This window comes from Aotus nancymaae, unplaced genomic scaffold, assembly GCF_030222135.1.
Source record: "Aotus nancymaae isolate 86718 unplaced genomic scaffold, 86718_ANA_hifiasm-v0.15.2.pri h1tg000038l, whole genome shotgun sequence".
Classification (NCBI taxonomy): Eukaryota; Metazoa; Chordata; class Mammalia; order Primates; family Aotidae; genus Aotus; species Aotus nancymaae.
In genome coordinates this window covers 336,760-364,249 of record NW_026988452.1, presented here as the reverse complement: position 1 = coordinate 364,249, position 27,490 = coordinate 336,760, and the positions used below count along the sequence as shown (strand labels likewise).

General features: G+C 48.8%; 1 protein-coding gene across 1 annotated transcript in view; it reads left to right on the top strand.

The window, feature by feature from the left end:
- Window positions 1-12,085: 12,085 nt before the first annotated feature.
- The window catches only part of MUC4 (mucin 4, cell surface associated), a 55,319-nt gene continuing 39,914 nt past the window's right edge, over window positions 12,086-27,490 (top strand). Inside the window, exon 1 of the mRNA XM_064360069.1 lies at window positions 12,086-13,230. Within this exon, the coding sequence (XP_064216139.1) occupies window positions 13,050-13,230 (181 nt within the window). The 5' untranslated portion in view covers window positions 12,086-13,049. The remainder of the gene's footprint in view (window positions 13,231-27,490) is intronic.

Genomic DNA, 27,490 nt, shown 5'->3' with positions numbered 1-27,490 from the left:
GCCGGAGCACCAGGGCCCCTGCGTTCACCATGGCCTCGGACAGAGACCACGCACAGTGGGTGCCGGGGTCCCAGCCCACCCGCCTCCTTGCTGAACCCTGGAGTACGGAGCCGCGGACGGGGGCAGGTTTGGAGTCGTGCTCGCCTGGGTCTGAAACCCCGCTCGGAGGGCCAGCTTCCACATCTGTAAAAAGGGCGTCCTCTTGTATGTGTGTCTCCGGTTGGGCCCTCCTGGAAGCAAACGCTGAGCTGGGGGAAGGAATGTGAAGACAATGAGGGGGTGATGCCTGCGAAAGGACAAGGGCGGGGGCAGAGCCGGGCAGGAGGATGTGGCGGAGCTGACACAGCCACAAAGCCCCTGCTCTATGGGGTGCTCTGAGGGGCTCACCGCCTGTTGGAGGAGTCTCGGGGGGTGGAAATGGTGGGGTCACTGCGATGCCACTTTGCTTAGTCATGGCCACAGGGTCACCTGGAGAAGCGCATGAGCTCAGCATAAAAGCCAAGGCCCCCTGCAGGGGCCGGCAGCTGGAGGCTGTCCACTAGCCACCGTCCTTGCAGCTGGACAGCAAGTCCCCTCCAAAAGGCCGTCTCCACCTGCCACCGGGAAATGACCCAGAGCGAAGGATGTCGTAAACGCTCAGCCCAGGTGACTGCCCTTCTTCTGCTTTGGGGCCAGGCAGAACAGAGCTGAAATTCCAGCTTTATGGCTTACTGTGTGACCCAGAAAACTGTGACTGGGGATCACCCGACCTGCCCGTGACTCAGTGACGACGGGCACATGTGTTCATCTCCTGGAACCTCAGCGTGCTCACATGTGAGGTGGGCGGTGCTTTGCACTACATGGGGTCCGGCACATGCGCAGGGCCTGGCACTCCAGTGACCGACTTCAGTGGGTCACTGACTAGAGAACCCACAAGCCTTTTTGGTCCGGACTTAGTAGGTAAATCAGACTTCATAAGCATCCAGTTTCCCGCCCTATCTCAGCCTAGTTGTTCGAAGTCTGACCAGATTTAACTTTATTCACAGCACGAGGCATAAATGATGTGGAGGTAAGCAATTTTAGGGGACCCAAAACATTAGGGACTCCCACTTGGGTAGCTTAGAAAGGGAACCTCTCTTGGAGATCCTGACTTTGCTGCCCCAGGTCCAGTGGTCTATTCAAGCCCAGTCTGGGAAAAGCTCGTGATCTTATCCCTGCGCCGGTTTACTCACATCCACACTGAGCTCTTTCTGCCTCCCATGGAACATAACTTACACCTGACTTCAGATCCATGCCCCTAGGCAAAGCCGGCAGTACACGGGCCTGGGAGGTTTTTCAGCCACATGGGACTAGAGAAGCCGCTCGTTTTGTTCCCCCGTTCTCCCCGCTCTATCCCCATCAGATGCCTTGGGAAGGGAGAAGGAAGGACCAATGTGTGTCCTGTGATCCAACCCAAAGGAAGGAGGAATCATTTATCACAGAGACCGAGACGCATCCTCACTCTGGAAAATGGGCAAGGTGAGGGGAGCTGGAAGGCAGAAGGGAAACGGGTGTGGGCAGGGAAGAGGTGAACGGGATTGCGCACGCCCAGATCTCCAGGATCTCACGCTCCTAATCGGGATCCTGTAAAACTCAGAGGGGATGCAGGAAAGACCCGGGCCGGGAAATTCACTTCCCGACGCCTCCTCTTCCCTGGCTTGCCTCGTTTGTGTCTCCCTTCAGGGACGATGCCGGGACAGAAGGAGGAGCCACATTCCTCCACAGGTGTCCTAGCACTCCCAAAGCACCTCAGCACCTGCGGACTCATTCCCACCCTACAACCTTTCAGGTAGGCGTTATTATCCCCATTTCACAGACGAACGAGGAAAACTCAGCTCGAAGAGGCTGTGACTTTGTGACTTCACTCGGTGGCAGAGCTGGGATCGAGCCCAGGTTTTGTAACGCCCTCCTGGAGTCTCGGCCGTCACAGCAGCCTCCGGAGACCGCTCTGCGCCTCTGGCCTTCCTGGCACTGGAAAGTGCTCAGCGCCTGTGTTTGGTCAATACCATGTCCAGCTCCCGGTTTGGTCTCACCCGGAATGCTTCCTTCTCCCCTATAGATGGAAAACTGTAGTTTGAAAGCGTCACCAAACAAAACATATGGAAATGTACTGGGGGACCATGGGTGAGAGCTGACAGAAAAATGATCACGAGCCGGGCGTGGTGGCTCACACCTGTCACCCCAGCACTTTGGGAGGCCGAGGTGGGCAGATTGCCTGAGGTCAGGAGTTCGAGACCAGACTGGCCAACATGGTGAAATGCCATCCCTACTAAAAATACAAAGAAAATTAGCCACGTGTGGTGGCGGGTGCCTGTAATCCCAGCTACTCGGGAGGCTGAGGCAGGGGAATCGCTGGGACCCAGAGGCAGAGGTTGCAGTGAGCCAAGGTTGTGCCATTGCACTCCAGCCTCAGCGACAGAGCAAACTCCCTTCAGCAGTGCCCTCCTGCTGCCCTGTCCAGGTGCCCTCAGGATGTGCCACACCCCTCTTTACCTTTACGACTTTCTTACTCCCAGGAAAGAACAGGGTCAGCTCATCCATCATGAGCTGGAGGGACTGATGGGGGCCGTGCACCTCTCCACAGTGTCCGCATTGTTACGGCCCAGGCTTTGACCTTGGGAAGTGGTCACAGGACAACGACCCTTGGAGATGGCACCACGGTGTCCGCTATGGACTCTCGCTGGATGGGGCTGGCTCTTCGTGGGAATGCAGAAACCCCGAGTGCTCACCCTGGGCTCCATGGCGTCTGAGAGCCTAAGGTCCCTGCTCTGGGACCAGTCACTCCACAGACACCCCACATTCAGGAATCAAGTCTCGAGGAAGCAGAAGCAGAGATTGACACTGGCAAAGAGGGGTGTAGGGGTGTCCCGTCTTTGCCTTTCAGAGAGCCGCCTTTCAAAGGCCATTGCCTTTCAATGGCCCCCTTCACCTTTACAACCTGCCTGGGGTCCCTGCCCCTCCTTGCCTGTGCCTGTGAGTTCCAACAGGTCAAATCGGGTGAGCGGAACCCCCGGGTCTCCAGGACCAGCTCCACTTCCTCGTAGGGGACAGCTGCTCCCTCCGCCCACTGCCCAGGCCAGATCCTCTGGCTACTCTCCCAGAGGGTCCCAGGCTCCCTGCACCCCAGCTTTGGCTCCCTGTCCTGGAAAGAACCCCACCATTTGGTTGGGGTTGACCGTGTGTCTGCACTGAGCAGATCTTCTGGGCACACCACCCCTTTTGGTGCATTTCTGTTCCTGCCCCTCACCAGCATCGTTCCCCGGGGTCTCCTGAAATCTCACTCTTTTCCCCATTCATACACCCCCAAGGTAGCTCCCTCTGGGGCCCTTTCTTCCCCATTCTCCCCAGCAGCCCAAATGTCTGGTGGGACAGGGGCAGCCCCTGGGAGGAAGGAGAGGGCCCAGGAATCCAGCTAGGAGGGTGGCCCACCATTTCCGGTGTACCCCGTTCCCATTCCCCCACGTCTCCTCCTGTCCCTCCCCCCACTTGGCTCAGGCTGATGAGCAGCAGAGCAATGGGTGTACTGGTGTTTTCTTTCCTGGTGGGGGAGTGGGGTGGGGCTAAGGAAAGAAAGGGGTGATTGGCGTGGGGCCCCGCCCTCTTTTGTCCTCTTCCCAGTTTCCTCTGGCCCCTTCAGGGAAATGCACCTGGTTCTGGCCGGCCGCCGGAGGGGACAGCTCGCTTCTGCTCCTCACACCACAGCTCCTGGGCCCTGGGGCTTCCCCAGGGAGCAGGAGGGACTTTTGTTGGAGCCATGAGGGGGTCCCGCCGGAGGAGGGTCCCCTGGGTGTCCCTGAGCTGCCTGTGTCTCTGCCTCCTTCCGCAAGTGGTAGTGGGTAAGTAATGGAGGGGGCAGGGGAGGCTGGCTGCTGGGACCCCATGGGGGAGCTGGGGGCTGTCAGAGAGAGAGGCCCGGAGAGAGAGAAGAGCGGAAAGGGAGACCGAGAAGAGGAAGAGAAAGAAGGAGAGAGAGATGAATGGGACAAGATGCGGGGAAGGGGGAGAGAGACCCAGAGAGGGAGAGGAGGCAGAGAGGAGGGAGGGAGAACAAAGAGTGGGGCCGGGCGTCAGGGCTCAGGCCTGTGATCCCAGCACTCTGGGAGGCCAAGGCGGGCGGATCACTTGAGGTCAGGAGTTCAAGACAAGCCTGACCGACATGGTGAAACCCATCTCTACTAAAAATACAAAAATCAGCCAGGTGTGGTGACACACGCCTGTAGTCCCGGCTACTCAGGAGGCTGAGGCAGGAGAATCGCTTGAACCTGGAAGGCAGAGGTTGCGGTGAGCTGAGATGGCGCCACTGCACTGCAGCCTGGGTGACAGAGCGAGACTCCATCTCAAACAAACAAACAAACATTTAGAGTAAGACTCCGTCTCAAATAAATTAATTAAAATAAAAAAGAAGAGGGGAAAAGTGGGGAAGAGGAGGTGTGAATTGGCAGGTACAGGGCAAGGTCTGAGGGGAAACAGAGGGAGAATGCTTGAAAGAGAGAAGAGAGGACAGAGAGACGGAGAGAGCCCGGCCACGTCCAGAAGGATCGGGGGGAGCCCGGGCTTCCTCGTGGAGAGACAGGCGAGCTACAGCAAGAGGGGCAGAGTCCAGGGGAAAGACGGTGCCAAAGAAAGCAGGAAAGCTGGGTGACGGGGACGGAAGAGAATCTCATGCAAAGCCGCAGCGTGAGAGGACGAGGCAGGCGAGAGACAGACGCACCGAGGCACGGAGATGACCAGGACACCGCAGGACCGAAGGGAGCGGAGGAGAGGCCGCCGGCCTGGAGGGCGGTGCCGAGGAGGCGGCAGGGCTGGGAGGCCTGGGAGAGGCTGGCCGGGGCTGCTCACCTCTGAGCCTGGGGTTAGAGCCTCTGCTTGGGTCAGGCCTTGTGTGGGGCTCGTAGCCCTGACACCGGCCTTGGCCTTGGCCTCCTCCATGCCCTCCATGTAGAGCCAGGGACTGGGGGGATGCAGGGCCTTTGGGAGACTTTCCCTCTGGGGCCCCCAGACCTCCTCCCAGCACTTTTCAGGCTGCCCCTCTGGCTTCAGGATCAAGTTTCCTTCTGTATTTCTGAGTGTCAGAGCCTGCTGGGGAGTGTCTGGGGTCCAGAAGAGGGTGAGGAGTCAGGAGTTTAAGTCTCAGCAGGCTGGGAAGGCTTTCACTGAAGGAAAGTATTTCTTGGGAGCATCTTTGCGGAGTTTCTTGGGCGTGGGTCAGAAGGCGAATGCCCTTTAACGGCTGCAGGAGAAGCAGTGCTGGTGAAATGGGACATTCCAGGACTTGGCTGAGCGCAAAGGGAACTACCACCACCTTCCCTACCCTCCAGCACCCCCACCCCACCCCAGCCACACGCCCCCAAGTGAGCGCTCATCACATGGTGAGGAGGTGGAGGCCAGACGGAGCCACCACATGCCCTTGCCCTGCAGTGGATGAAGGGGTCTCCATGGGAATCATGGCTCCCAGAGCAAGGCTGGGGGTTGGGACGCCAGGCAGGTGGCTTGGATTTAGGAGCCCCAGTGCCAAGTCTTTGCCATGAACTATTCTGGCCCCCGTGACCAGGCCCTGCCCTGAGACTCCCCAGGCTCCTGGTCCGCTGTGTAAAAAGCAGTGGTGAGCCAGGCAAGGTGCCTCACACCTGTAATCCCAGCACTTTGGGAGACCAAGGCAGGCAGATCCCGATGTCAGGAGTTCAAGACCAGCCTGACCAACAAGGTGAAACCCTGTCTCTACTAAAAATACTTAGAAATCGGCTGGGCATGGTGACATGCACCTGTAATCCCAGCTACTTGGGAAGCTGAGGCAGAAGAATCTCTTGAACCCGGGAGGTGGAGGTTGCAGTGAGCCGAGATCGCGCCACTGCACTCCAGCCCGGGTGACAGAATGGGACTCCGTCTCAAAAAAAAAAAAACAAAAGCGGTGGTGAATGGCTTGACCTCCTGACCCCTACATTCTTGAGTTTCAGAATCTGTGATTTCTAGCTGACCCCAAATGTGTTAGGTGCCAGCTGGACACTCAGCCCCATGTGAGGGTCATCAAACTCCACAGGAGCCGGGCAGCAGGGTCTGCAGCGAGGAGCCCAGAGGGGTAAGGCCTGGGGTGGGCGTGGAAAGCACTGGGGTGGGGGTCTGACCTGGGGAAGGAGTGAAGGGCTCTAAATGTGCAAGGGCGTCTCCGTGACAACCCGAAGACGCTATAGGCACGCCCTGGAGTGCGGAGTCCTTCGCGTTAAGGGGACCAAGTGGAGCTGGGCTGGGAGCGGAGGTGGTGTGGCTGGGAGATGGCACCTACACATCTGAGGGGCATTACCAGGGCCTTGGCAGGAAAAACTGTCACCAAGGGCTGGCAGGCAGCCCCCACCCCCTCAGGGCAGCTTCTGGGGGACGGGCAGCCGCCAGCCCCATCACTTTTGGCTCCCTGAGGGGCTGGCAGATGATCTCCCTGTATTTGAGTCTCGGGTCTGTTTGCACACTTGCTGGCAGAGCCCTCACCCAGGCTGGGTCACACCGAAGCCCAAGGCCAGAGGGAAAGCCCAGGGTTTCCACAAAGCAGTCGCTGCAATGAGGGCTTCCTGAAGGCACAGCCCTGGCTCTCAAGGGTTAAAGGATTAGGCGCAGCGGGACAGAGGCGGGCTGGACAAGGACAGATGGAACTTGGTGTCTACTGGTTGCCGGAGCAGGAATGACTCAGAAGGAAGCCTGGCCTTTGTGATTCCACGCCCCAGGCAAAGGCAACGGGGTCGAAATAAGCCTTGGTCTCCAATACTATCAGTGGCCCAGTAACCCAGGGGCCACTGCAGCCACGGGGAGGTGACAGGCTGGAGCAAGTGCAGGGCAGGGGAGGAGACGCCGGCCACAGCGCACCTTGAGGGGAGGGGTCTCTATGGGCCCCTCCTCGGAGAACCCCCAGTCTGTCTGCCAGTCTGGGAGAGGCCACCTCAGCTTGCCGCCAAGGACACCAAAACTCTCCACAGACCCCTCTGCCCCTCTGGGAAACCCACTGTGCTCCAGGACACCGAGAAGCAAAGGATGCCTGGACAAGAGGTCCTGCTAAGAAAATCGGCCAAATTCCGCCAAGGACCAGCAAGGTGCAGTGAGGAGCAGGAGCCGAAACTCAGCGGCCCAGTGTCAGGGGTGCCCTCGGCAGCCGGGGAACCAGCAGCGGACATCCCTTCGGCTCTGGAGTCTCGGGCTCTTCATCGGCAATCTCAGCCCAAGAGGAAGGTTGTCATGAGAATGAAATGAGGCAGCATCTGGTGTAAAGTAGAAAAGCCGTGAGGGGCCGGGCGCGGTGGCTCACGCCTGTAATCCCAGCACTTTGGGAGGCTGAGGCGGGCGGATCACCTGAGGTCAGGAGTTTGAGACCAGCCTGGCCAATGTGGTAAAACTCGTCTTTACTAAAAATACAAAAATTAGCTGGGTGGAGTGGCTCGCGCCTATAATCCCAGCTACTCAGGAGGTTGAGGCAGGAGAATCACTTGAACCCAGGAGGCAGCGGTTTCAGCCAGCAGAGATGGTGCCACTGCACTCCAGCCTGGGATGAGAGTTAGGAAGGAAGGGAGGGAGGGAGGGAGGGAAGAAAAAAGAAGGAAGGAAGGAAAGAAGGAAAGAAAGGAAAAGAAAAGGAAAGGAAAGAGAAAAGCCAAGCCATATCATAAAGACGTGTTTGAGAGAGAGGCCTGGGAAGACGGGGGAAGGAATGTGGTAGAACCCTGGTTGGCGTGGGCAGTAGTGTGGGCGCAGGGTACGTTCCTTCATGTAAGGATTCCTGTGCCTCTAAGAAGCCACCCCGTGCCTCCTGTGGGTTTGTAAGGGCTGGCTAGGTGTATTCAGAATGCGGCTTACTGCATGAGCCGACCCCCGAATGCCAATCTTGGCCATAGAGCAGGAGCTGGCTGCAGCTGATGGCACGCTTCACCGCTCCCTGCCTGTCAATCCGTCCACGCCCTTGGTTTCTGGGCTCAGCTATGGAGGCAGAGCCTGGCCTGGCAATGCTTGGCATGCAAGTGATCTGTGTCTTCATTGCCGAGACAGGACAAGGAGTGGCTGGCCTTTCACATGTTCAAACGAGTGGTTTTGCTACTGTGTCTGTTTTCTGGTTTCGTGGTGCTGTTAAGTGCTTAAAATACGCACAGTGTAGCTCCCAGAGCCACTTCCCTGAAGGCCGGGACAGAGACCTGACAGCCTATCTCTCCCCGTGGTTTCCTTTACCTCAAATATACATCTTTCTATCAGGCTGAGCTCACGCCCCAGCATGTTCCGAGAAACGGAGCCCAAATGAACTGAGTCTGTCGGCACTTACTCAAGGGTCTTATTGTCGTTGTTGTTGTTTTTGGGGTTTGTGTGTGTGTTTGTTTGTTTTTTGAGACTCAGCCTCACTCTGTTGCCAGGCTGGAGTACAGTAGCACGATCTCAGCTCACTGCAGCCTCCGCCTCCAGGGTTCAAGTGATGCTCCTGCCTCAGCCTCCCGAGTAGCTGGGGTTACAGGCACCCACCACCACGCCCGGCTAATTTTTTTATTTTTAGTAGAGGTGGGGTTTCGCCATGTTGGCCAGGCTGCTCTCGAACTCCTGACCTCAAGTGATCTGCCCACCTCAGCTCCCAAAGTGCTGGGATTCCAGGCATGAGCCACTGCACCTGGCCCAGATTATGGATTTTGAGTAACTAAAATGGACAGACAAGGCCAGGTGTTGTGACTCAAGCCTGTAATCCCAGCATTCTGGGAAGCTGAAGTGGGCAGATCACTTGAGGTCAGGAGTTCAAGAGCAGCCTGGCCAACATGGCGAAACCCCACCTCTACTAAAAATAAAAAAATTAGCTGGGTGTGGTGGCGTGTGCCTGTGATCCCAGTTGGAATCAGACAATTCTCCTGCCTCAGTGTCCCGAGTAGCTGGAATTTCAGGCATGAGCCACCACACCCAGCCTCAGGTTACCTATTTCTCCTGTGACTGCCACGGTAGTTCTGGGGCCAGGAGAGGCCAATGTGATGGCTGTAGCCTGAGAGGTGTAACCAGCACTGTGGCAGAGATAGCCAAGCTCCTGAGGACAGCCCTAGGCTAGGAGGGTGTGGCTGCCTCAGGCGGGAGCCAGGAGAGATGGGCGCCGACACCCAGACGGCGGAGCCTGGAGATGGAAGTTCCGAGAAGGGGGCACTGGGCAAAGACGGTTGAGCTGGGCTGGCGTGCTGTGGTCAAAGCCGGGTTTCGGTGCTTCCTGGCTTGAGGCTGGAGCTTCTGTGGCAATCACCAGAGTGGCTGGGTGCTGCCACCCAGATGCTCACAGAAATGAGGTCAAATGGCCTGTGGGGATGTCCACGGTGAAGAAGTGCCTGGTGACAGGCGTTGTTTGGGGTGTGACGCCGGTGGGCATAGTTGGGAAGAACAGATGGAGTCTGTGGAGGGTCTGAACCCGGGAGACGGAGGCTGCAGTGAGCTGAGATCGTGCCACTGCACTCCAGCCTGGGCAAGACAGCGAGACTCCGTCTCAAAAAAGAAAAAGAAACAGACAGCCTCACCCTCTCTCCAGCCTCCGCTGAAGAAACCGAAGGCCAGGACAGGGGGACGCAGGAGTTCATGCATTCCACAGACGTCTGTGAAGTTGTTCCTGTAGGCCAGGCCTCGTTTCAGGCGCTGGAGGTAACATGAGATCGATTATTCCAAGCATTTGAGTTAGCGTCTTTCCTCATCTTGAATTCTAGGAAAAATACCCAGTGGGCACAACACGGGTCACAGTTGATTCTGAGGCTGATACACAATAGTGTTGGCTCCTCACCCAGGGCAGCAGGGCTGGCGACTCTGCCTCGGTCCCCACTGTCTGCACACCTCCGGACGCCCTCGGCCCGGTGGGGGTGAGTGCTCCCCTCAAGCCCGTCCTTACAGCTGGGTGCCTCCCTTGGGCTTACACTGCCCGAGGCGGCCAGGCCAGGGGCCCCACCAGCCAGGAAGTAATGCCAGGAAGGAACGCTGTGCGATACAGTCTATGGGTTCCTCACCTCCCGTTCCAGGAAAAACGGAAAACAAACAGACCAGATGCCAGGAACAAGCCTCAGCCCACAGCGCACGGAAGCTTTGCTGTTTCTTCCGGCAGTGCCGTTACCCATCCCGGAATGTGTCTTCCGCCATCACCACTCACGCTGCCACCACTCCTTCTCCCGAGCCAGCAGCACACCTGTCGCCTTGTCGCACCTGCGGAGTCACCAGAGGGCCACCTGGGGAAAACGATGCCTGCTGTCAGTCATCCTTGACATCCCTGGGGCCCTAAGAGACGCGAGGCACCTGGGGACATCTCCCGCCTGACACGGTTCAGGAGAGAAAATAAGCAGGATGGGAGGTCTCTGGCTGATGTGAGGCAGAGGCTCGATGGAGAGTTCAAGGCCTCAGGTGTGAGGAATGTCTCTACCTCAGTGCCAGCTCCAGAGCCCTCCTCGTCCCTGGACGGAGCCTCCTCCTCTAAGGAACATCTTAAAAACTATCCATTTTACTTGATGTCACACTGTGTCTTCTCACAGTGATCTTGTCACCTTAAGGGGTCAACAGCCTTCACAGCTCTCTCTGACATCATCCCAAAAGGAGAAACCAGGAACGCTGGCAAAAATATCCCAGTGTGGGCCGGGCGCAGTGGCTCACACCTGTAATCGCAGCACTTTGGGAGGCCAAGGCGGGTGGATCACAAGGTCAGGAGTTCGAGACAAGCCTGGCCAATATGGTGAAACCATCTCCATTAAAAACATAAAAATTAGCCGGGCCTGGTGGCTCACTCCTGTAATCCCACCTACTCGGGAGGCTGAGGCAGGAGAATCGCTTGAACCCGGGAGGAGGAGGCTGCAATGAGCCGAGATCACGCCACTGCACTCGGGTGACAGAGTAAGACTCCATCTCAAAAAAAAAAAAAAAAAAAAGAAATCCCAGTGTCACAGCATTCACCCCTGAGAATGTGCCTGACCTGGCCTCAGGCTCAGACCCCTCTGCATGCGGCAGTCCAAGAATTTCGGGCGGGTCAGTCACTATCTCACCATTGCTGCCTCAGCTCTGCATCCAAGCTCGCAGCTTCAGAGCCGACGAGGCTCTTACCTTGAGCCCCCAGCCCTGCTGCTTCCAAGGTGTGTAATATCACTCAGTCTCTTCAAATCTCAATTTCCTCACCTGTGAAATGAGACCACTATTAACAAGATAAGCTATAAAGCACCGTACGAATATAGCTATGAAGATTTTTATTATTCATGGAGTCACAGTGTGCCTACGGGAGAAGTAGAAAAGGAGCCCCACGTCTCTGGGTCTGTTCATCACAAGTCAGTTGACAGCAACTCGAAGCGTAGCGCAGCGCGGATCCGGAGGCTCGCTGCTGGCGGAGTTTAATTAACAAGGTCTGGTAGGAAGAAGAATCGGGCTGAGTCTTGTGCCGCGTGTCTTGTTCTGGCGGCTCTTTTGGGTCCCAGTCCATCTGGACCTCAGGCTGACATTATTTTAATAACGGCTGGATTTGAATGAGCTGTCTTGAAGTAATTTCTGGAATACTGCACTGGGTTTCCAGATGTGGCTTGTCTCTTTCAAGATTAGCCCCTAAAACTTTTAGGAAGATACGTAATTAGCTCCTTGCATCCAGTTAGATGAGTGGAAGGGAGTGTATACCTGTGGTGAGAAAAGGGAGGGGTGTGGAGTGTATTTTAAGGCTGAGGAAAAAGGCCTTTGCAGTTGCCTTAAGGTTGTATTTAGAAACCCAAGAGAAAGGGGAAACAGTTTAAAATGTATGTTGAAGTTAAGCCGCCGGCTACAAAACTGAAGACGATGTCTCCCACAGAAACTAGAAACCCCTTGGCGTGGCCGTTTCTTGTTGCAGAAGCCGTCCGGCAGAGCAGGCAGACGAACTGGAAGGACTCTGCTCAGTCACAACCAGAGGAAGCCCATGCTCGCCCAGTGGCCTCCCTCTGAGGACACACGCCTCAGGACTCTGGCTTCCGGCATCTATGTCACAGTGGCAATGCCAGTCACCCGCCTCCAACGACGAGACCCATGTCCCCAGGACCTGCGCAGGCACCTTCCAGGGCAGGCGGTGCAGGATGTTTTCCAAAGCAATTCAAGCTGGGAAGACGACAGCAGAAACTCTCCCTCCTGGTCCCCACAGGGGTGCGATGGAGGCTGAGAGCAGGCTGTGGAGCCAGGGTCAGCAGGAGTGGTGGGGGCGGCAAAGTGAACAAGAGGACGTGACGGGGCAAACGCTTGGGAGGAACTGTGACACTGGGGACAAGAAGGAGAAAGAAATCGAGGAGGACCCAGAGCTTTCTGACCTGGATGTCTGGGGGACTGTTGACAGTACCGACAATAGGAAGGCTGGAGGGAAGTTCGACTGGGACCTGTTGCGCTGCATACGCGAGGCGGGAAATCCTGCGGAGGGGAGTCAGGAAGAAGTAGATTCGTAAGGCAGAAGGGTAGATGCAGTGTGGCCGGAGAGGGACGGAAGGGCTGGAGCAGGGAGAGAGGCAGGACGGGCGTGGAGGGCCAGGGAAAGTGGACGGTGGAGCAGGACGCTTCAGCTCAGGGAGGATGAGGCTGGGTGACGGATGGCCTGGGGCTGCTGGCCCGGGGGAGAACATCGAGGCGGGTGTTCCATACACATCTGCCCAATACGTGAACGATAAATGGATGGGGCTGAATTTACGAGACGAGTGGGGACTGGAGAAAATTGTTTTGCGCTTGGGAAGGAGATCCTGGTAGCTCTGAGGACGATAGCTCGAGCGAAGTGACGGAGGTGGGCAGAGCGGGCGGTGCGTGGGGAAGAGGCAGTGAGGGGACGCCCCTTTGTCACAGCACTGGAGGGCAAAACAAAAGACCGGGCCAAGGAGGACTCAAGATGCACAAGAGACACCCGGACATGTTCACAGGCGAAAGAGAGAGAAACGCAGAAAGAGCACCTGCGACGGAGAGAGGCGGAGGAGTGAGCCGGCCGGGCAGCGGGGGCCACAGGGCCCCGGGGAGGGTGTGGAGAAGGTTCTGGACGTCGAAGGAGGGGAAGTGGCATGGCTTTGGTCCTTTCGGTGACGTAGAAAATGGAGTGTCGTGGGGAGAGAGGAGAGACCTGTTTCTCTCCGATGCCAAGTCTTTGCACTCAAGTCTCCCGGCTGTCTGCTCCACAAGCTGAAGCGTTTGGCCAGAGTGAGAACAAGTTTCAGTTGTCTGACTGTCTGACGGAACCTGAAGGGCCTGAGTTGCACGCCGGTAAAAGTCAAGGTCAGTTCATTCTACCCAACACGGGAGCAGCAAGAACAAGGCTATGAATACTTTTTAGAATAAAACTTGCTCAAGCTGGACATTTCTACGCCTTACAACTTCAGCACGATGATTTTAGCTTACAAACATCGTTAAGAGTAGATACTACCATTTTATTTTCAGGGCAGTGTTTCTTAACATGTGGTCCATAGACCACCCGTATCAGAGTCACTCTGGGCGTGTGTTAAAATGCTGATGCACCCTATCTTTTGAGAACCACGTTTTTGTTTTTTGTTTTTTTTTTTTCAGAGAAGGGGTCTTGCTCTATTGCCCAGGCTGGTCTCAAATTCCTGACCTCAAACCATCCTCCCACCTCAGCCTGTCAGTGCTGGGATTATAGGCATGAGCTACCACGCCCCACTGAGAACCATTTTCTCACCAAAAATCATTCTCTATGGTCTCTCCACCCACTAGAATTTCTTTCTTTCTTTCTTTCTTTCTTTCTTTCTTTCTTCTTTCTTTCTTTCTCTCACTCTCTCTTTCTTTCTGTTCTTTCTTTCTTCCTAGACAGAGTCTTGCTCTGTCACCCAAGCTGGAATGCAGTGGTGTGACCTCAGCTCACTGCAAACTCTTCCTCCTGGGATAAGTGATTCTTCTGCCTCAGCCTCCTCCTGAGTAGCTGGGACTACAGGTGCGCACCACACACCAAATTCCTTTGCAGAAAGATTGTACCAGTTTACAGACCTGTTGGCAGTGTGCGAGACCATGCCTGTTGCCCCGCATCCCCTGCCTGTGCACAAAGGGGCATGATCCAGGACAGGCCCCGGCCCCGCGCTGCTGCTCCTCGCTTCGTAGCACCGGCTGAAAATCTTGCTAGACCCGGCTGTGTCCTGGGAGTCCTCTTTTTAAATCTTTATTTAGAGAACGTGCTTATCTTGAGCCGAGTTGATTACAGTTTCCTGCTGCCTGAAATAGGAGGGCACGTGAGTCACTTCACGCGGAGGACATAGTTTTATTGTCTAGGGAGAAGGCGCAGTCGAAACCTCTCAATCTGTTGGGCTTGTGAGAAGGAAGAGATTAGTGTTCATGACGACAAACTACAGTTACTGCATTTGTCTTTCACCATCATTTAAACAGTGAATCTTAAGCCGCTCCTCCAACAGAGTCATTATTCAGCTATTTAGGAAAACAGTTTGCAGATAACTCAATCTACTAAACTTGAGTAGGCTATTCATAGGTAAGAAATAATGTGTTCAAGTATGACCTCATCTTTAAAAAAAAAAAAAAAGAAGAAGAAAAAGGGCCAGGCACAGCGGCTCGCGCCTGTAAACCCAGCACTCTGGGAGGCTGAGGCGGGTGGATCACCTGAGGTCGAGAGTTTGAGACCAGCCCGGCCAACATGGTGAAACCCGGTCTCGACTAAAAATACAAAAAAATTAGCCTGGCATGGTGGCACATGCTTGTAATACCAGCTACTTGGGAGGCGGAGGCAGGACGCCAATTGAGTTTCCCCTGCATAAAGCTGGAACCACCAGCAAAAAGAGTGGACTAGAAAGACCAGGAAGAAAAAAGAAAAAGAAAGCAGAATGAAGGGTACGGTAACAGGAGGCCGGAACTCGCTGTAGAAACAATTAAAAATGGAATCAGTGAAGCCAAAGGTTGGTTCTTTGAAAATAAAACAGTATATGATGATCAAGCTGAGTTTAAACCAGAAATGCCATGCTTTATTAACGTAAATCACCGTGGAAACAGAATGGCGGGGAAATAGAGGAATAATGCTATAATTCAACGTGAGAGGGTCAACCTGCCTTATAGCAGGGGTATTGTTTCCCTCTTCCCATGGAGTTTAAAACAGTTCATTCACCATTCTAGTCTAACCTCATCCTCCTCCTTATAAGGAAGACAGCTGGGAGTTGGAGATCGTTGGCTATATTCTGGGGACTGTTTTTTTTCTAGACAATTTGAAGCAGTGCTTATCAGGTACCTTCCTCTGTGGAAATCCTGCACCCTCGTCTCTCTCTCTCTCTCTCTCTCTCTCTCTTTTTTTTTTGAGGCAGTCTCGCTCTGTCGCCCAGGCTGGAGTGCAGTGGCGCCATCTCTTGCTCGCTACATCCTCCACCTCCTGGGTTCAAGTGATGCTTCTGCCTCAGTCTTTGGAGTAGCTGGGATTACAGGCACCTGCCACCTCACTCAGCTATTTTTGTATTAATTTTTTTTAATATTAGTAGAGACAGGTCTTCACCATGTTGCCCAGGCTGGTCTCAAACTCTTGACCTCAGGTGATCCTCCTGCCTTGGCCTCCTAGAGTGCTGGGTTGCAGCAGTGGGTCACCATGCCCGGCCTCTGGGTTGCCGCAGTGGGTCACCATGCCCGGCCTCTGGGTTGCCGCAGTGGGTCACCATGCCCGGCCTCTGGGTTGCCGCAGTGGGTCACCATGCCCGGCCTCTGGGTTGCCGCAGTGGGTCACCATGCCCGGCCTCTGGGTTGCCGCAGTGGGTCACCATGCCCGGCCCCATCTCTTATTATTTTTTTATCCCCTAAATATGCACAATTGTGATTTACCAATTTTTTTAATTTTTAAAATTTATTTTCTTTTTTTTAACTTTAATTCTGGGATACATGTGCAGCACATGCAGGTTTGTTACATAAGCATATGTGTGCCATGGTGGTTTGCTGCACCCATCAACCCATCATGTAGGTTTTAAGCTCCGCATGCATTAGCTATTTATCCTGATGCTCTCCCTCCCCTTACCCTGCCCCCGACAGGCCCCAGTGTGTGATGTTCCCCTCCCTGTGTCAATGTGTTCTCATTATTCAACTGCCACTTAGGAGTGAGAACGTGGTGTTTGGTTTTCTGTTCCTGTGTTGGTTTGCTGAGGATGATGGCTTCCAGCTTCATCCATGTCCCTGAAAAGGACACGATCCCATTCCTTTTTATGGCTGCATAGTATTCCATGGCATATATGTACCACATTTTCTTTATCCAGTCTGTCATTGATGGACATTTGGGTTGGTTCCATGTCTTTACTGCATGGAATAGTGCTGCAATAAACATACGTGTGCATGTATCTTTATAACAGAATGATTTATATTCCTTTGGGTATATGCCCAGTAATAGGATTGCTGGGTCAAATTATATTTCTTGTTCTAGATCCTTGAGGAATCACCACACTGTCTTCCACAATGGTTGAACTGATTTACACTCCCACCAACAGTGTAAAAGTTTCCTATTTCTCCACAGCCTTGCCAGCATCTGTTGTTTCTTGAGTTTTTAATAACTGCCATTCTGACTGATGTGAGACGGTATCTCACTGTGGTTTTGATTTGCATTTCTCTAATGATTGGTAACGATGAGTTGATTTTTTTTCTTTTGAGACAGAGTGTCATTCTGTGGCCCAGGCTGGAGTACAGTGGTGGGATCTTGGCCTACTGCAATCTCTGCTGCCCAGGTTCAAGCAATTCTCCTGTCTCAGCCTCCCGAGTAGCTGGGACTACAGGTGCCTGCCACACCAGGCTAATTTTTGTAGTTTTAATAGAGATGGGGGTCTCACCATCTTGGCCAGGCTTGTCTTGAATGCCTAACCTTGTGATCCACCCGCCTCAGCCTCCCAAAGCTGGGATTACAGGCGTAAGCCACTGTGCCCGGCCACTTTTTTTCATATGTTTGTTGGTGGCATAAATGTCTTTTGATAAATGTCTATTCATATCCTTTCCCCACTTTTTGATGTTTTTTTTTTCTTGTAAATTTGTTTAAGTTCCTTCTAAGTTCTGGATATTAGACCTTTGTCACATGGGTAGATTGCAAAAATATTCTCTCATTTTATAGTTGCCTCTTTGCTCTGATGATAGTTTCTTTTTTTTTTTTTTTTTTTTTTTTGCCTAACCCACATGATATATTTAGGGATATATTAGATTTTACAGTTGGAAAGATCAAAGCTTTTTTTTTTTTTTTTTTGAGAGGAAAATAGGGAGGAGGAAAAAGGAAGAGAAAGAGAGAGACAGAATGGGGAGGAGGGAGAAGGAAAAGAGGGAGAGAGAATGGGAGTATTGATTTCTTGCCCAGGCTAGAATGCAATTTAGTAATGGGTATTGAAAACCTCTTTTATACTGATAATTATACTTAATGATGTAGTCAGGAAGGAATAAGGGAAGAAGATAACAAACAAACAGCCAACCAATATTTAATTTAAACCTATGAAATGCTATGCGATTACTGAGGAGTGATTTACTTCCAATTATATAGTCACCTTTGGAATAGGTGTGATGTGGTAATGTATGTTTTGTGTATTTGCAGTGGAGAGTTCTATAAATGTTTATTAAGTTTACTTGTTCCGGGTCTGAGTTCAAGTTCTGAATATCCTTGTTAATTTTCTATCTCGTTGATCTATGGAATCGTTAGCTCTTCTTGTTGCATTGATCCTTTTACCGTTATGTAATGTCATTCCTCGCCTCTTTTGATCTTTGTTGCTTTAAAGTCTACTTTATCAGAGGCGAGAATTGCATCTCCTGCTTTTTGTTTATTGGTTTATTTTTACTCTCTGTTTGATTGGTAAATCTTCCTCCTTCTCTCTGAGTCTTTGTGTATTGTTGCATGTAAAATGGGCCCGGATGCAGCATACCGATGGGTTTTGGCTTTTTTATCCAATTAAAATATATATAAGTTTAATACCGGCGTTTGATGCTAGCTGGCTGTTTTGCCCATTAGTTGATGTAAATTTTTTATTGTGTTAAAGTTCTTTGCTTTTTGATATATTTTTGGAAAGGCTGATATTGGTTGTTCCTTTATATGTACAGTGCTTCTTTCAGAAGCTCTTGTAAAGCAGGCCTGGTGGTGGTGAACTCTCTAAGTACTTGTTTGTTCGCAAAAGATTTAATTTTTCCTTCACTCATAAAGCTTAGTTTGGCTGGATAGGAAATTCTGGGTTGAAAGTTCTTTTCTTTAAGGATGTTAAATATTGGTCCCCACTCTTTTCTGGCTTGTAGGGTTTCTGCTGAGAGATCTGCTGTAAGTCTGATAGGTTTCCCTTTATGGGTAACCTGACCTTTCTCTCTGGCTGCCCTTAGTATTTTCTCCTTCATTTCAACCCTAATAAATCTGGCGATTATGTGCCTTGGGGTTGGTCTTCTTGAAGAATATCTTTGTGGTGTTCTCTGTATTACCTGGAGTTGAATATTACCCTGCCTTGCCAGGTTGGGAAAATTTTCCTGAATGATATCCTGAAGAGTATTTTCCAACTTGGATTCATTCTCTTCATCACATTCAGGTACACCTATCAAACGTAAATTAGGTCTTTTCACATAGTCCCATATTTCCTGGAGACTTTGCTCATTCCTTTTCATCCTTTTTTCTGCATTCTTGTCTTCTCGTTTCATTTCACTGAGCTGGTCCTCGACTTCTGATATCTTTCCTTCTGCTTGATCAATTCGACTGTTTAAACTTGTGCATGCTTCGCGAAGTTCTCGTGTTGTGTTTTTCAGCTCCATCAATTCACTTATATTCTTCTCTAAATTGTCCATTCTCATTAACATTTCGTCAAACCTTTTTTCAAGGTTCTTAGTTTCTTTGCATTGGGTTAGAACAAGTTCTTTTAATTCACAGAAGTTTCTTATCACCCACGTTTTGAAACCTGCTTCTGTTATTGGAACACACGTGTAATCTATTAAGCCTTGTTCCGTTACTGATGAGGAATTGCAATCCCCTGTAGAGGGAGAGGCATTCTGATTTTGAGTATTCTCTACCTTTTTACGCTGGTTTCTTCCCTTCATTATATATTTGTCTGTCTGTCGTCTTTATAATTACCGACTTTCTAACTGGGTCTCTGACGTCCAACTTGTTGATTCCCTGCGCCGAAATCTGAGCAATCCACTGAGCCGGCCAAAACAGCGGTGTTAAGATTGATGGTGCTTTTCTGCCCGGGAATCTCCGGACTCTGCACCAAGAACTGGCGTGCTAAGGCACCAGGAAAACCGCCATGCCGGCCACAAGAGTCGCCCTGGCGACCCGTGGAGCTCTTCCACTGGGAATCTCCTGGTCCGTGAGCAACTAATATTCGTCTGAAAGTGTGGCGTCCTCTCGTTCTTTGCGCTTTCACTGGGAGGTACGTGCCCGAGCTGCTAATCATCAGCCATCTTGGATCTCTCCGGTGATAGTTTCTTTCGCTGTGCAGAAGCTCTTTGGTTTAATTAGATCCCAATTTTCAATTTTAGATTTTTTTTTTTTCCTGCTCTGTTGCCCAGGCTGGAGTGCAGTGGCACGGTCTCAGCTCACTGCAACCTCCGACCCCTGGGTTCAAGCGATTCTCTTGCCTCAGCCTCCTGAGTAGCTGGGATTACAGGTGACTGCCACCATGCCTGGCTAATTTTTTTGTATATTTAGTAGAGACAAGGTTTTGGGGTTTTGCGATGCTGGCCAGGCTGGTCTCTAACTCCTGACCTCAGGTGATCCACCCGCCTTGGCCTCCCAAAGTGCTGGGATTACAGGTGTAAGCCACCGCAGCCAGCCCAATTTTAGCTTTTGTTGCAATTGCTTTTGGTGATTTCATCATAAAATCTTTGCTCATGCCTATGTCCTGAATGGTATTGCCTAGGTTTTCTTCTAGGGTTTTTATGGTTTTGGGGTTTCCATTTAAGTCTTTAATCCATCTTAATTTTTGTATAAGATGTAAGGAAGGGGTCCAGTTTCAGTTTTTGCCTATGGCTAACCAATTTTCCCAGCACCACTTGTTAAACAGGGACTCCTTTCTCCATGGCTTTTTGTTGTTGTTGTTGAGGTCTGTCAACAATCAGATGGCTGTAGATGTGTGGTCTTGTTTTCAAGGCCTCTATTCTGTTCCATTGGTCTATATACCACTTTTGATACCAGTACCATGCTGTTTTGGTTACCGTGGCCTTGTAGTATAGTTTGAAATCAGGTAGCGTGATGCCTCCCACTTCGTTATTTTTACTTAGGATTGTCTTGGATATTTAGGCTCTTTTTTGGTTCTATAGAAAAAGGAAGAGAAAGCGGGAGAGAGAACGGGAGTATTGCTTTATTGCCCAGGCTAGAATGCAGTCTAAAAATGGGAACTGAAAATCTCTTTTATGCCAATAACTGTGCTTAACAATGGAGACAGGAAGGAATAAGGGAAGAAAATAACAAACAAGGAGCCAACCAATATTTCATTTAAACCTATGAAATGCTATGCAGTTACTGAGGAGTGATTTACTTCCAATTACGTAGTCACTTGTGGAATAGGTGTGACGTGGTACTGATAAGAATGTGTGTTTTGTGTATTTGAAGTGGAGAGTTCTATAAATGTTTATTAAGTTTACTTGTTCCGGGTCTGAGTTCAAGTCCTGGATGTCCTTGTTAATTTTCTATCTCGTTGATCAGTCTAATATTGACAATGTGATGTTACAGTCTCCCACTGTTATTGTGTGGGAGGCTAAGTCTCTTTATAAGTCATCAAGAACTTGTCTTATGTATCTGGGTGCTCCTGTATTGGGTGCGTGTATATTTAGGATCGTTAGCTCTTCTTGTTGCATTGATCCTTTTACCATTATGTAACGTTCTTCTTTGCCTCTTTTGATCTTTGTTGCTTTAAAGTCTATTTCATCAGAAGTGAGAATTGCAACTCCTGCCTTTTATTTATTTATTTATTTTTGCTCTCCGTTTGGTTGGTAAATCTTCCTCCGTCCCTTTGTTTTGAGTCTTTGTGTATCGTTGCATGTGAGATGGGTCTGGATACAGCATACCGATGGGTTTTGGCTTTTTATCTAGTTAATAATATTTATGAGTTTAATACTGCGATTTGATGCTAGCTGGCTGTTTTGCCCATTAGTTGATATAAGTTCTTCATTATGTTAATGCTGTTTACTTTTTGATATATTTTTGGAAAGGCTGATACTGGTTGTTCCTTTATATGTGTAGTGCTTCTTTCAGAAGCTCTTGTAAAGCAGGCCTGGTGATGGTGAAGTCTCTAAGTACTTGCTTGTTTGCAAAAGATTTTATTTTTCCTTCGCTTGTGAAGCTTAGTTTGGCTGGATATGAAATCCTGGGTTGAAAGTTCTTTTCTTTAAGGATGTTGAATATTGGCCCCCACTCTTTTCTGGCTTGTAGGGTTTCTGCTGAGAGATCTGCTGTGAGTCTGATAGGCTTCCCTTTGTGGGTAACCTGACCTTTCTCTCTGGCTGCTCTTAGTATTTTCTCCTTCATTTCAACCCTAATGAATCTGATGATTATGTGCCTTGGGGTTGGTCTTCTTGAGGAATATCTTTGTGGTGTTCTCTGTATTACCTGGAGTTGAATATTGTCCTGCCTTACTAGGTTGGGAAAGTTTTCCTGAATAATATCCTGAAGAGTATTTTCCAACTTGGATTCATTCTCTTAGTCACATTCAGGTATACCTATCAAACATAGATTAGGCCTTTTCACATAGTCCCATATTTCTTGGAGACTTTGCTCATTCCTTTTTATCCTTTTTTCTCTAATCTTGACTTCTCGTTTTATTTCATTAAGTTGGTCTTCGACTTCTGATATCCTTTCTTCTGCTTGATCAATTCAACTGTTAAAACTTGTGCATACTTTGCGAAGTTCTCGTGTTGTGTTTTTCAGCTCCATTAATTCACTTATATTCCTCTCTAAATTGTCTATTCTTGTTAGTATTTCATCAAACCTTTTTTCAAAGTTCTTAGTTTCTTTGCATTGGGTTAGAACAAGTTCTTTTAATTCACAGAAGTTTCTTATCATCCACCTTCTGAAGCCTACTTCTGTTAATGGAACGCACTCGTTCTCCATCAGGCCTTGTTCCGTTGCTGATGAGGAACTGTGATCCCCTGTAGAGGGAGAGGTATTCTGATTTTGGGTATTCTCAGCCTTTTTACGCTGGTTTCTTCCCATCATTGTAAATTTATCCACCTGTCATCTTTGTGATTACCGACTTTCAAATTAGGTCTCTGAGTGGACATCAAACTTGTTGATTCCCAGCACCGGAATCTGAGCAACCCACTGCACCGGCCAAAACAGCGGTGTTAAGATTGATGGTGCTTTTCTGCCCGGGAATCTCCGGTCTAGCTCCCTTCTTGAGTCCGTCCTTCGATCAGCTGAATAGGCAACTCTGTCTTCCCGGAGCTCCAAACAACATCGGCCAAAAGGGGACCCAGTCCCGCTCACTCTGCACCAAGAACTGCTGCGCCGAGGCGGTGGCAAAACCACCTCGCCAGCCACAAGAGTCGCGCTGGCGCCCCGTGGGGCTCCTCTGCTGGGAGTCTCCTGGTCCGTGAGCAACAAAAATTCGTCTGAAAGTGTGGCCTCTCGTTCTCTGCACTTTCACTGAGAGCTACAATCCCGAGCTGCTAGTGATCATCCGTCTTGGATCTCTCTCCTCTCTAGTTCTTTTCATTGTGATGTTAGGGTGTCACTTTGAGATCATTCTAGCTTTCTGATGTGGGCATTTAGTGCTATAAATTTCTGTCTTAGCACAGTTTTAGCTGTGTCCCAGAGATTCTGGTATGTTGTCTCTTTGTTTTCATTGGTTTCAAAGAACTTCTTAATTTCTGCCTTTATTTTATTATTTACCCAGGAGACATTCAGGAACAGGTTGTTCAATTTCCTTGTAGTTGTGTGGTTTTGAGTGAGTTGTTTTTTGTTTTTGTTTTGTTTTTGAGACAGGGTCTCACTCTGTCACCAGGCTGGAGTGCAGTGGCACGATATCAGCTCACTGCAACCTCCAACTCCTGGGTGCAAATGATTCTCCTGCCTTAGCCTCCCAAGTAGATGGGACTACAGGTGCATGCCACCACAACTGGCTAATTTTTGTATTTTTAGTAGAGATGGGGTTTCACTGTGTTGGCCAGGATGGTCTTAATCTCCTGGCCTCATGATCCATCTGCCTCAACCTCCCAAAATGCTGGGATTACAGGCGTGAGCCACCACACCCAGCCCTTGAGTGAGTTTCTTAATCCTGAGTTCTAATTTGATTGCACTGTGGTCTGAGAGACTGTTATGATTTCATTTCTTTTGCATTTGCTGAGGAGTGTTTTACTTCCAATTATGTGGTTGATTTTGGAGTAAGTGCCATGTGGCACTGAAAAGAATGTATATTCTGGTTTTTTGTGGTGGAGAGTTCTGTAGATATCTATTAGGTCCACTTGATCCAGAACTGAGTTCAAATTCTGAATATCCTTGTTAATTTTCTGTCTTGTTGATCTGTCTAACATTGACCATGGTGTGTTAAAGTCTCTCACTATTATTGTGTGGGAGTCTAAGTATCTTTGTAGGTCTCTGAGAATTTGTTATATGAATCTGGGTGCTCTTGTATTGAGTGCATATATATTTAGGATAGTTAGCTCCTCTTGTTGAATTGATCCCTTTGCCATTATGTAATGCCCTTCTTTGTCTTTTAAAATTTTTGTTGGTTTAAAGTCTGTTTTGTCAGAGACCAGGATTGCAACCCCTGCTTTTTACTGGTTTCCATTTGCTTGGTAAATTTTCCTCCATCCCTTTATTTTGAATCTACGTGTGTCTTTGCACATGAGATGGGTCTCTTGAATACAGCACATTGATGGGTCTTGATCTTTATCCAATTTGCCAGTTTCTTTCTTTTAATTGGGGCATTTAGCCCATTTATTAAGGTTAATGTTGTTAGGTATTAATTTCATCCATCATTATGATGCTAGCTGGTTATTTTGGACACTAGTTGATGCCATTTCTTCTTAATGTCATGGGTCTTTACATTTTCATGTGTTTTGCAGTGACTGGTACCAATTTTTCCTTTCCATGTTTAGTGCTGCCCTCAGGAGCTCCTGCAAGTCAGGCCTGGAGGTGACAAATTCCCTCAGCATTTGCTTGTCTGGAAGGGATTTTATTTCTCCTTTGCTTATGAAGCTTAGTTTGCCCAGATATAAAATTTTGAGTTGAAAATTCTATTCTTTCTTTCTTTTTTTTCTTTTCTTTTTTTTTTTCTATAGGCTATCTGGCCTGTGTTTTTTAATGAAAGACAAAGGCCAAGAAGCTCTTTATTAAAGGAGGCTAAAAAGACATAACAATGTATACCTATATTACAAGCCTGCATGTTCTGCGCATGTATCCCAGAACTTAAAGTAAAATTTTAAAAAAAGAGACATAACAATTAAATGCATTTATGTCTTTTTATATATTATTAAAGGACACAAATGCATTCTGAACTGGATATTATTGGGACCATAGATGCAATTGGAATACAACCTATAGATGAGGTAACAGGGATGTTTGGTGTTAAATTCTCTGTAGTTGATTACTGTGCTGTGATTGTGCAAATAAATATCCTCCTTCATAAGGAATATATACAGAAGTATTAAGGGGTAAATAGCCTGGTTTCCTGATGCATGTAACCTATTGTGAAAAGATTCAAAAAAATATAATGTATGTAATATATAGATAAATGATAAATGATTGAATAATAGATAATAGAGAAAATATATAAGAAATGTTTTTCATTTCAACCACTTTTTTCTCTGACCCAGTTTACTTCTTCCTTTTTCTAATTTCAATTTTCTTGTTTTTCTTTCTTTAATGCCTCTTACTAAATTCTCATTCAACTTTTTTCTCTTTTAAGACCATTGTAATTTATTAGCCATTTCCAACATTGTTTCTCTTTTTTTTATATATATTATTTTTTTAATTGCATTTTAGGTTTTGGGGTACATGTGAAGAACATGCAAGATTGTTGCATAGGTGCATAAGTGGCAGTGTGATTTGCTGCCTTCCTCCCCTTCACCTATATGTGGCATTTCTCCCCATGCTATCTCTCCTCAACTCCCCACCCCCTGCTGTCCCTCCCCTATTTCCCCCCAACAGACCCCACTGTGTAGTGCTCCCCTCCCTGTGTCCATGTGTTCTCTTATGTTCCACACCCGCCTATGAGTGAGAACGTGCGGTGTTTGATTTTGTGTTCTTGTGTCAGTTTGCTGAGAATGATGGTTTCCAGGTTCATCCATGTCCCTACAAAGGACATGAACTCATCGTTTTTGATGGCTGCATAATATTCCATGGTGTATATGTGCCACATTTTCCCTGTCCAGTCTATCATTGATGGGCATTTGGGTTGGTTCCAGGTCTTTGCTATTGTAAACTGTGCTGCAATGAACATTCGTGTGCATGTGTCCTTATAGTAGAACGATTTATAATCCTTTGGATATATACCCAGTAATGGGATTGCTGGGTCAAATGGAATTTCTATTTCTAGGTCCTTGAGGAATCGCCACACTGTCTTCCACAATGGTTGAACTAATTTACACTCCCACCAACAGTGTAAAAGTGTTCCTATTTCTCCACATCCTCTCCAGCATCTGTTGTCTCCAGATTTTTTAATGATTGCCATTCTAACTGGCATGAGATGGTATCTCAATGTGGTTTTGATTTGCATTTCTCTAATGACCAGTGATGATGAGCATTTTTTCATATGTTTGTTGGCCTCATGTATGTCTTATTTTGTAAAGTATCTGTTCATATCCTTCACCCACTTTTGAATGGGCTTGTTTGTTTTTTTCTTGTAAATCTGTTGTAGTTCGTTGTAAATTCTGGATTATCAGCCCTTTGTCAGATGGGTAAGCTGCAAAAATTTTTTCCCATTCTGTTGTTTGCCAATTCACTCTAATGACTGTTTCTTTTGCCATGCAGAAGCTGTGGGGTTTGATTAGGTCCCACTTGTCTATTTTGGCTTTTGTTGCCAATGCTTTTGGTGTTTCGGTTATGAAGTCCTTGCCTACGCCTATGTCCTGAATGGTTTTGCCTAGGTTTTCTTCTAGGGTTTTTATGGTGTTAGGCCTTATGTTTAAGTCTTTAATCCATCTGGAGTTAATTTTAGTGTAAGGTGTCAGGAAGGGGTCCAGTTTCTGCTTTCTGCATATGGCTAGCCAGTTTTCCCAACACCTCTTATTAAACAGGGAATCCTTTCCCCATTGCTTGTTTTTGTCACGTTTGTCAAAGATCGGATGGTTGTAGATATGTTGTGTTGCCTCCGAGGCCTCTGTTCTGTTCCATTGGTCTATATCTTTGTTTTGGTACCAGTACCATGCTGTTTTGATTACTGTAGCCTTGTAGTATAGTTTGATGTCTGGTAGTGTGATGCCTCCCGCTGTTCTTTTTGCTTAGAATTGACTTGGCTATGCGGGCTCTCTTTTGATTCCATATGAAGTTTAAGGTGGTTTTTTCCAGTTCTGTGAAGAAGGTCATTGGTAGCTTGATGGGGATAGCATTGAATCTGTAAATTACTTTGGGCAGTATGGCCATTTCCATGATGTTGATTCTTCCTAACCATGAACATGGAATGTTTCTCCATCTGTTTGTGTCCTCTCTTATTTCGTTGAGCAGTGGTTTGTAGTTCTCCTTGAAGAGGTCCTTTACGTTCCTTGTTAGTTGTATTCCTAGGTATTTTATTCTCTTTGTAGCAATTGTGAATGGCAGTTTGTTCTTGATTTGGCTCTCTTTAAGTCTGTTATTGGTGTATAGGAATGCTTGTGATTTTTGCACATTGATTTTGTATCCTGAGACTTTGCTGAAGTTGCTTATCAGTTTCAGGAGATTTTGGGCTGAGACGATGGGGTCTTCTAGATATACAGTCATGTCATCTGCAAATAGAGACAATTTGACTTCCTCCTTTCCTATTTGAATACACTTTATTTCTTTTTCTTGCCTGATTGCTCTGGCTAGAACTTCCAATACTATATTGAATAGGAGTGGTGAGAGAGGGCATCCTTGTCTAGTGCCAGATTTCAAAGGGAATGCTTCCAGTTTTTGCCCATTCAGTATGATATTGGCTGTTGGTTTGTCATAAATAGCTTTTATTATTTTGAGATACGTTCCGTCAATACCTAGTTTATTGAGGGTTTTTAGCATAAAGGGCTGTTGAATTTTGTCAAAGGCCTTCTCTGCATCAATTGAGATAATCATGTGGTTTTTGTCTTTGGTTCTGTTTATGTGGTGAATTACGTTTATAGACTTGCATATGTTGAACCAGCCTTGCATCCCCAGGATGAAGCCTACTTGATCATGGTGGATAAGCTTTTTGATGTGCTGTTGCAGGCTTGCCAGTATTTTATTGAAGATTTTTGCATCTATGTTCATCATGGATATTGGCCTATAGTTTTCTTTTCTTGTTGAGTGTCTGCCGGGTTTTGGTATCAGGATGATGTTGGTCTCATAAAATGATTTGGGAAGGATTCCCTCTTTTTGGATTATTTGGAATAGTTTCAGTAGGAATGGTACCAGTTCCTCTTTGTATGTCTTGTAGAATTCGGCTGTGAACCCATCTGGACCTGGGCT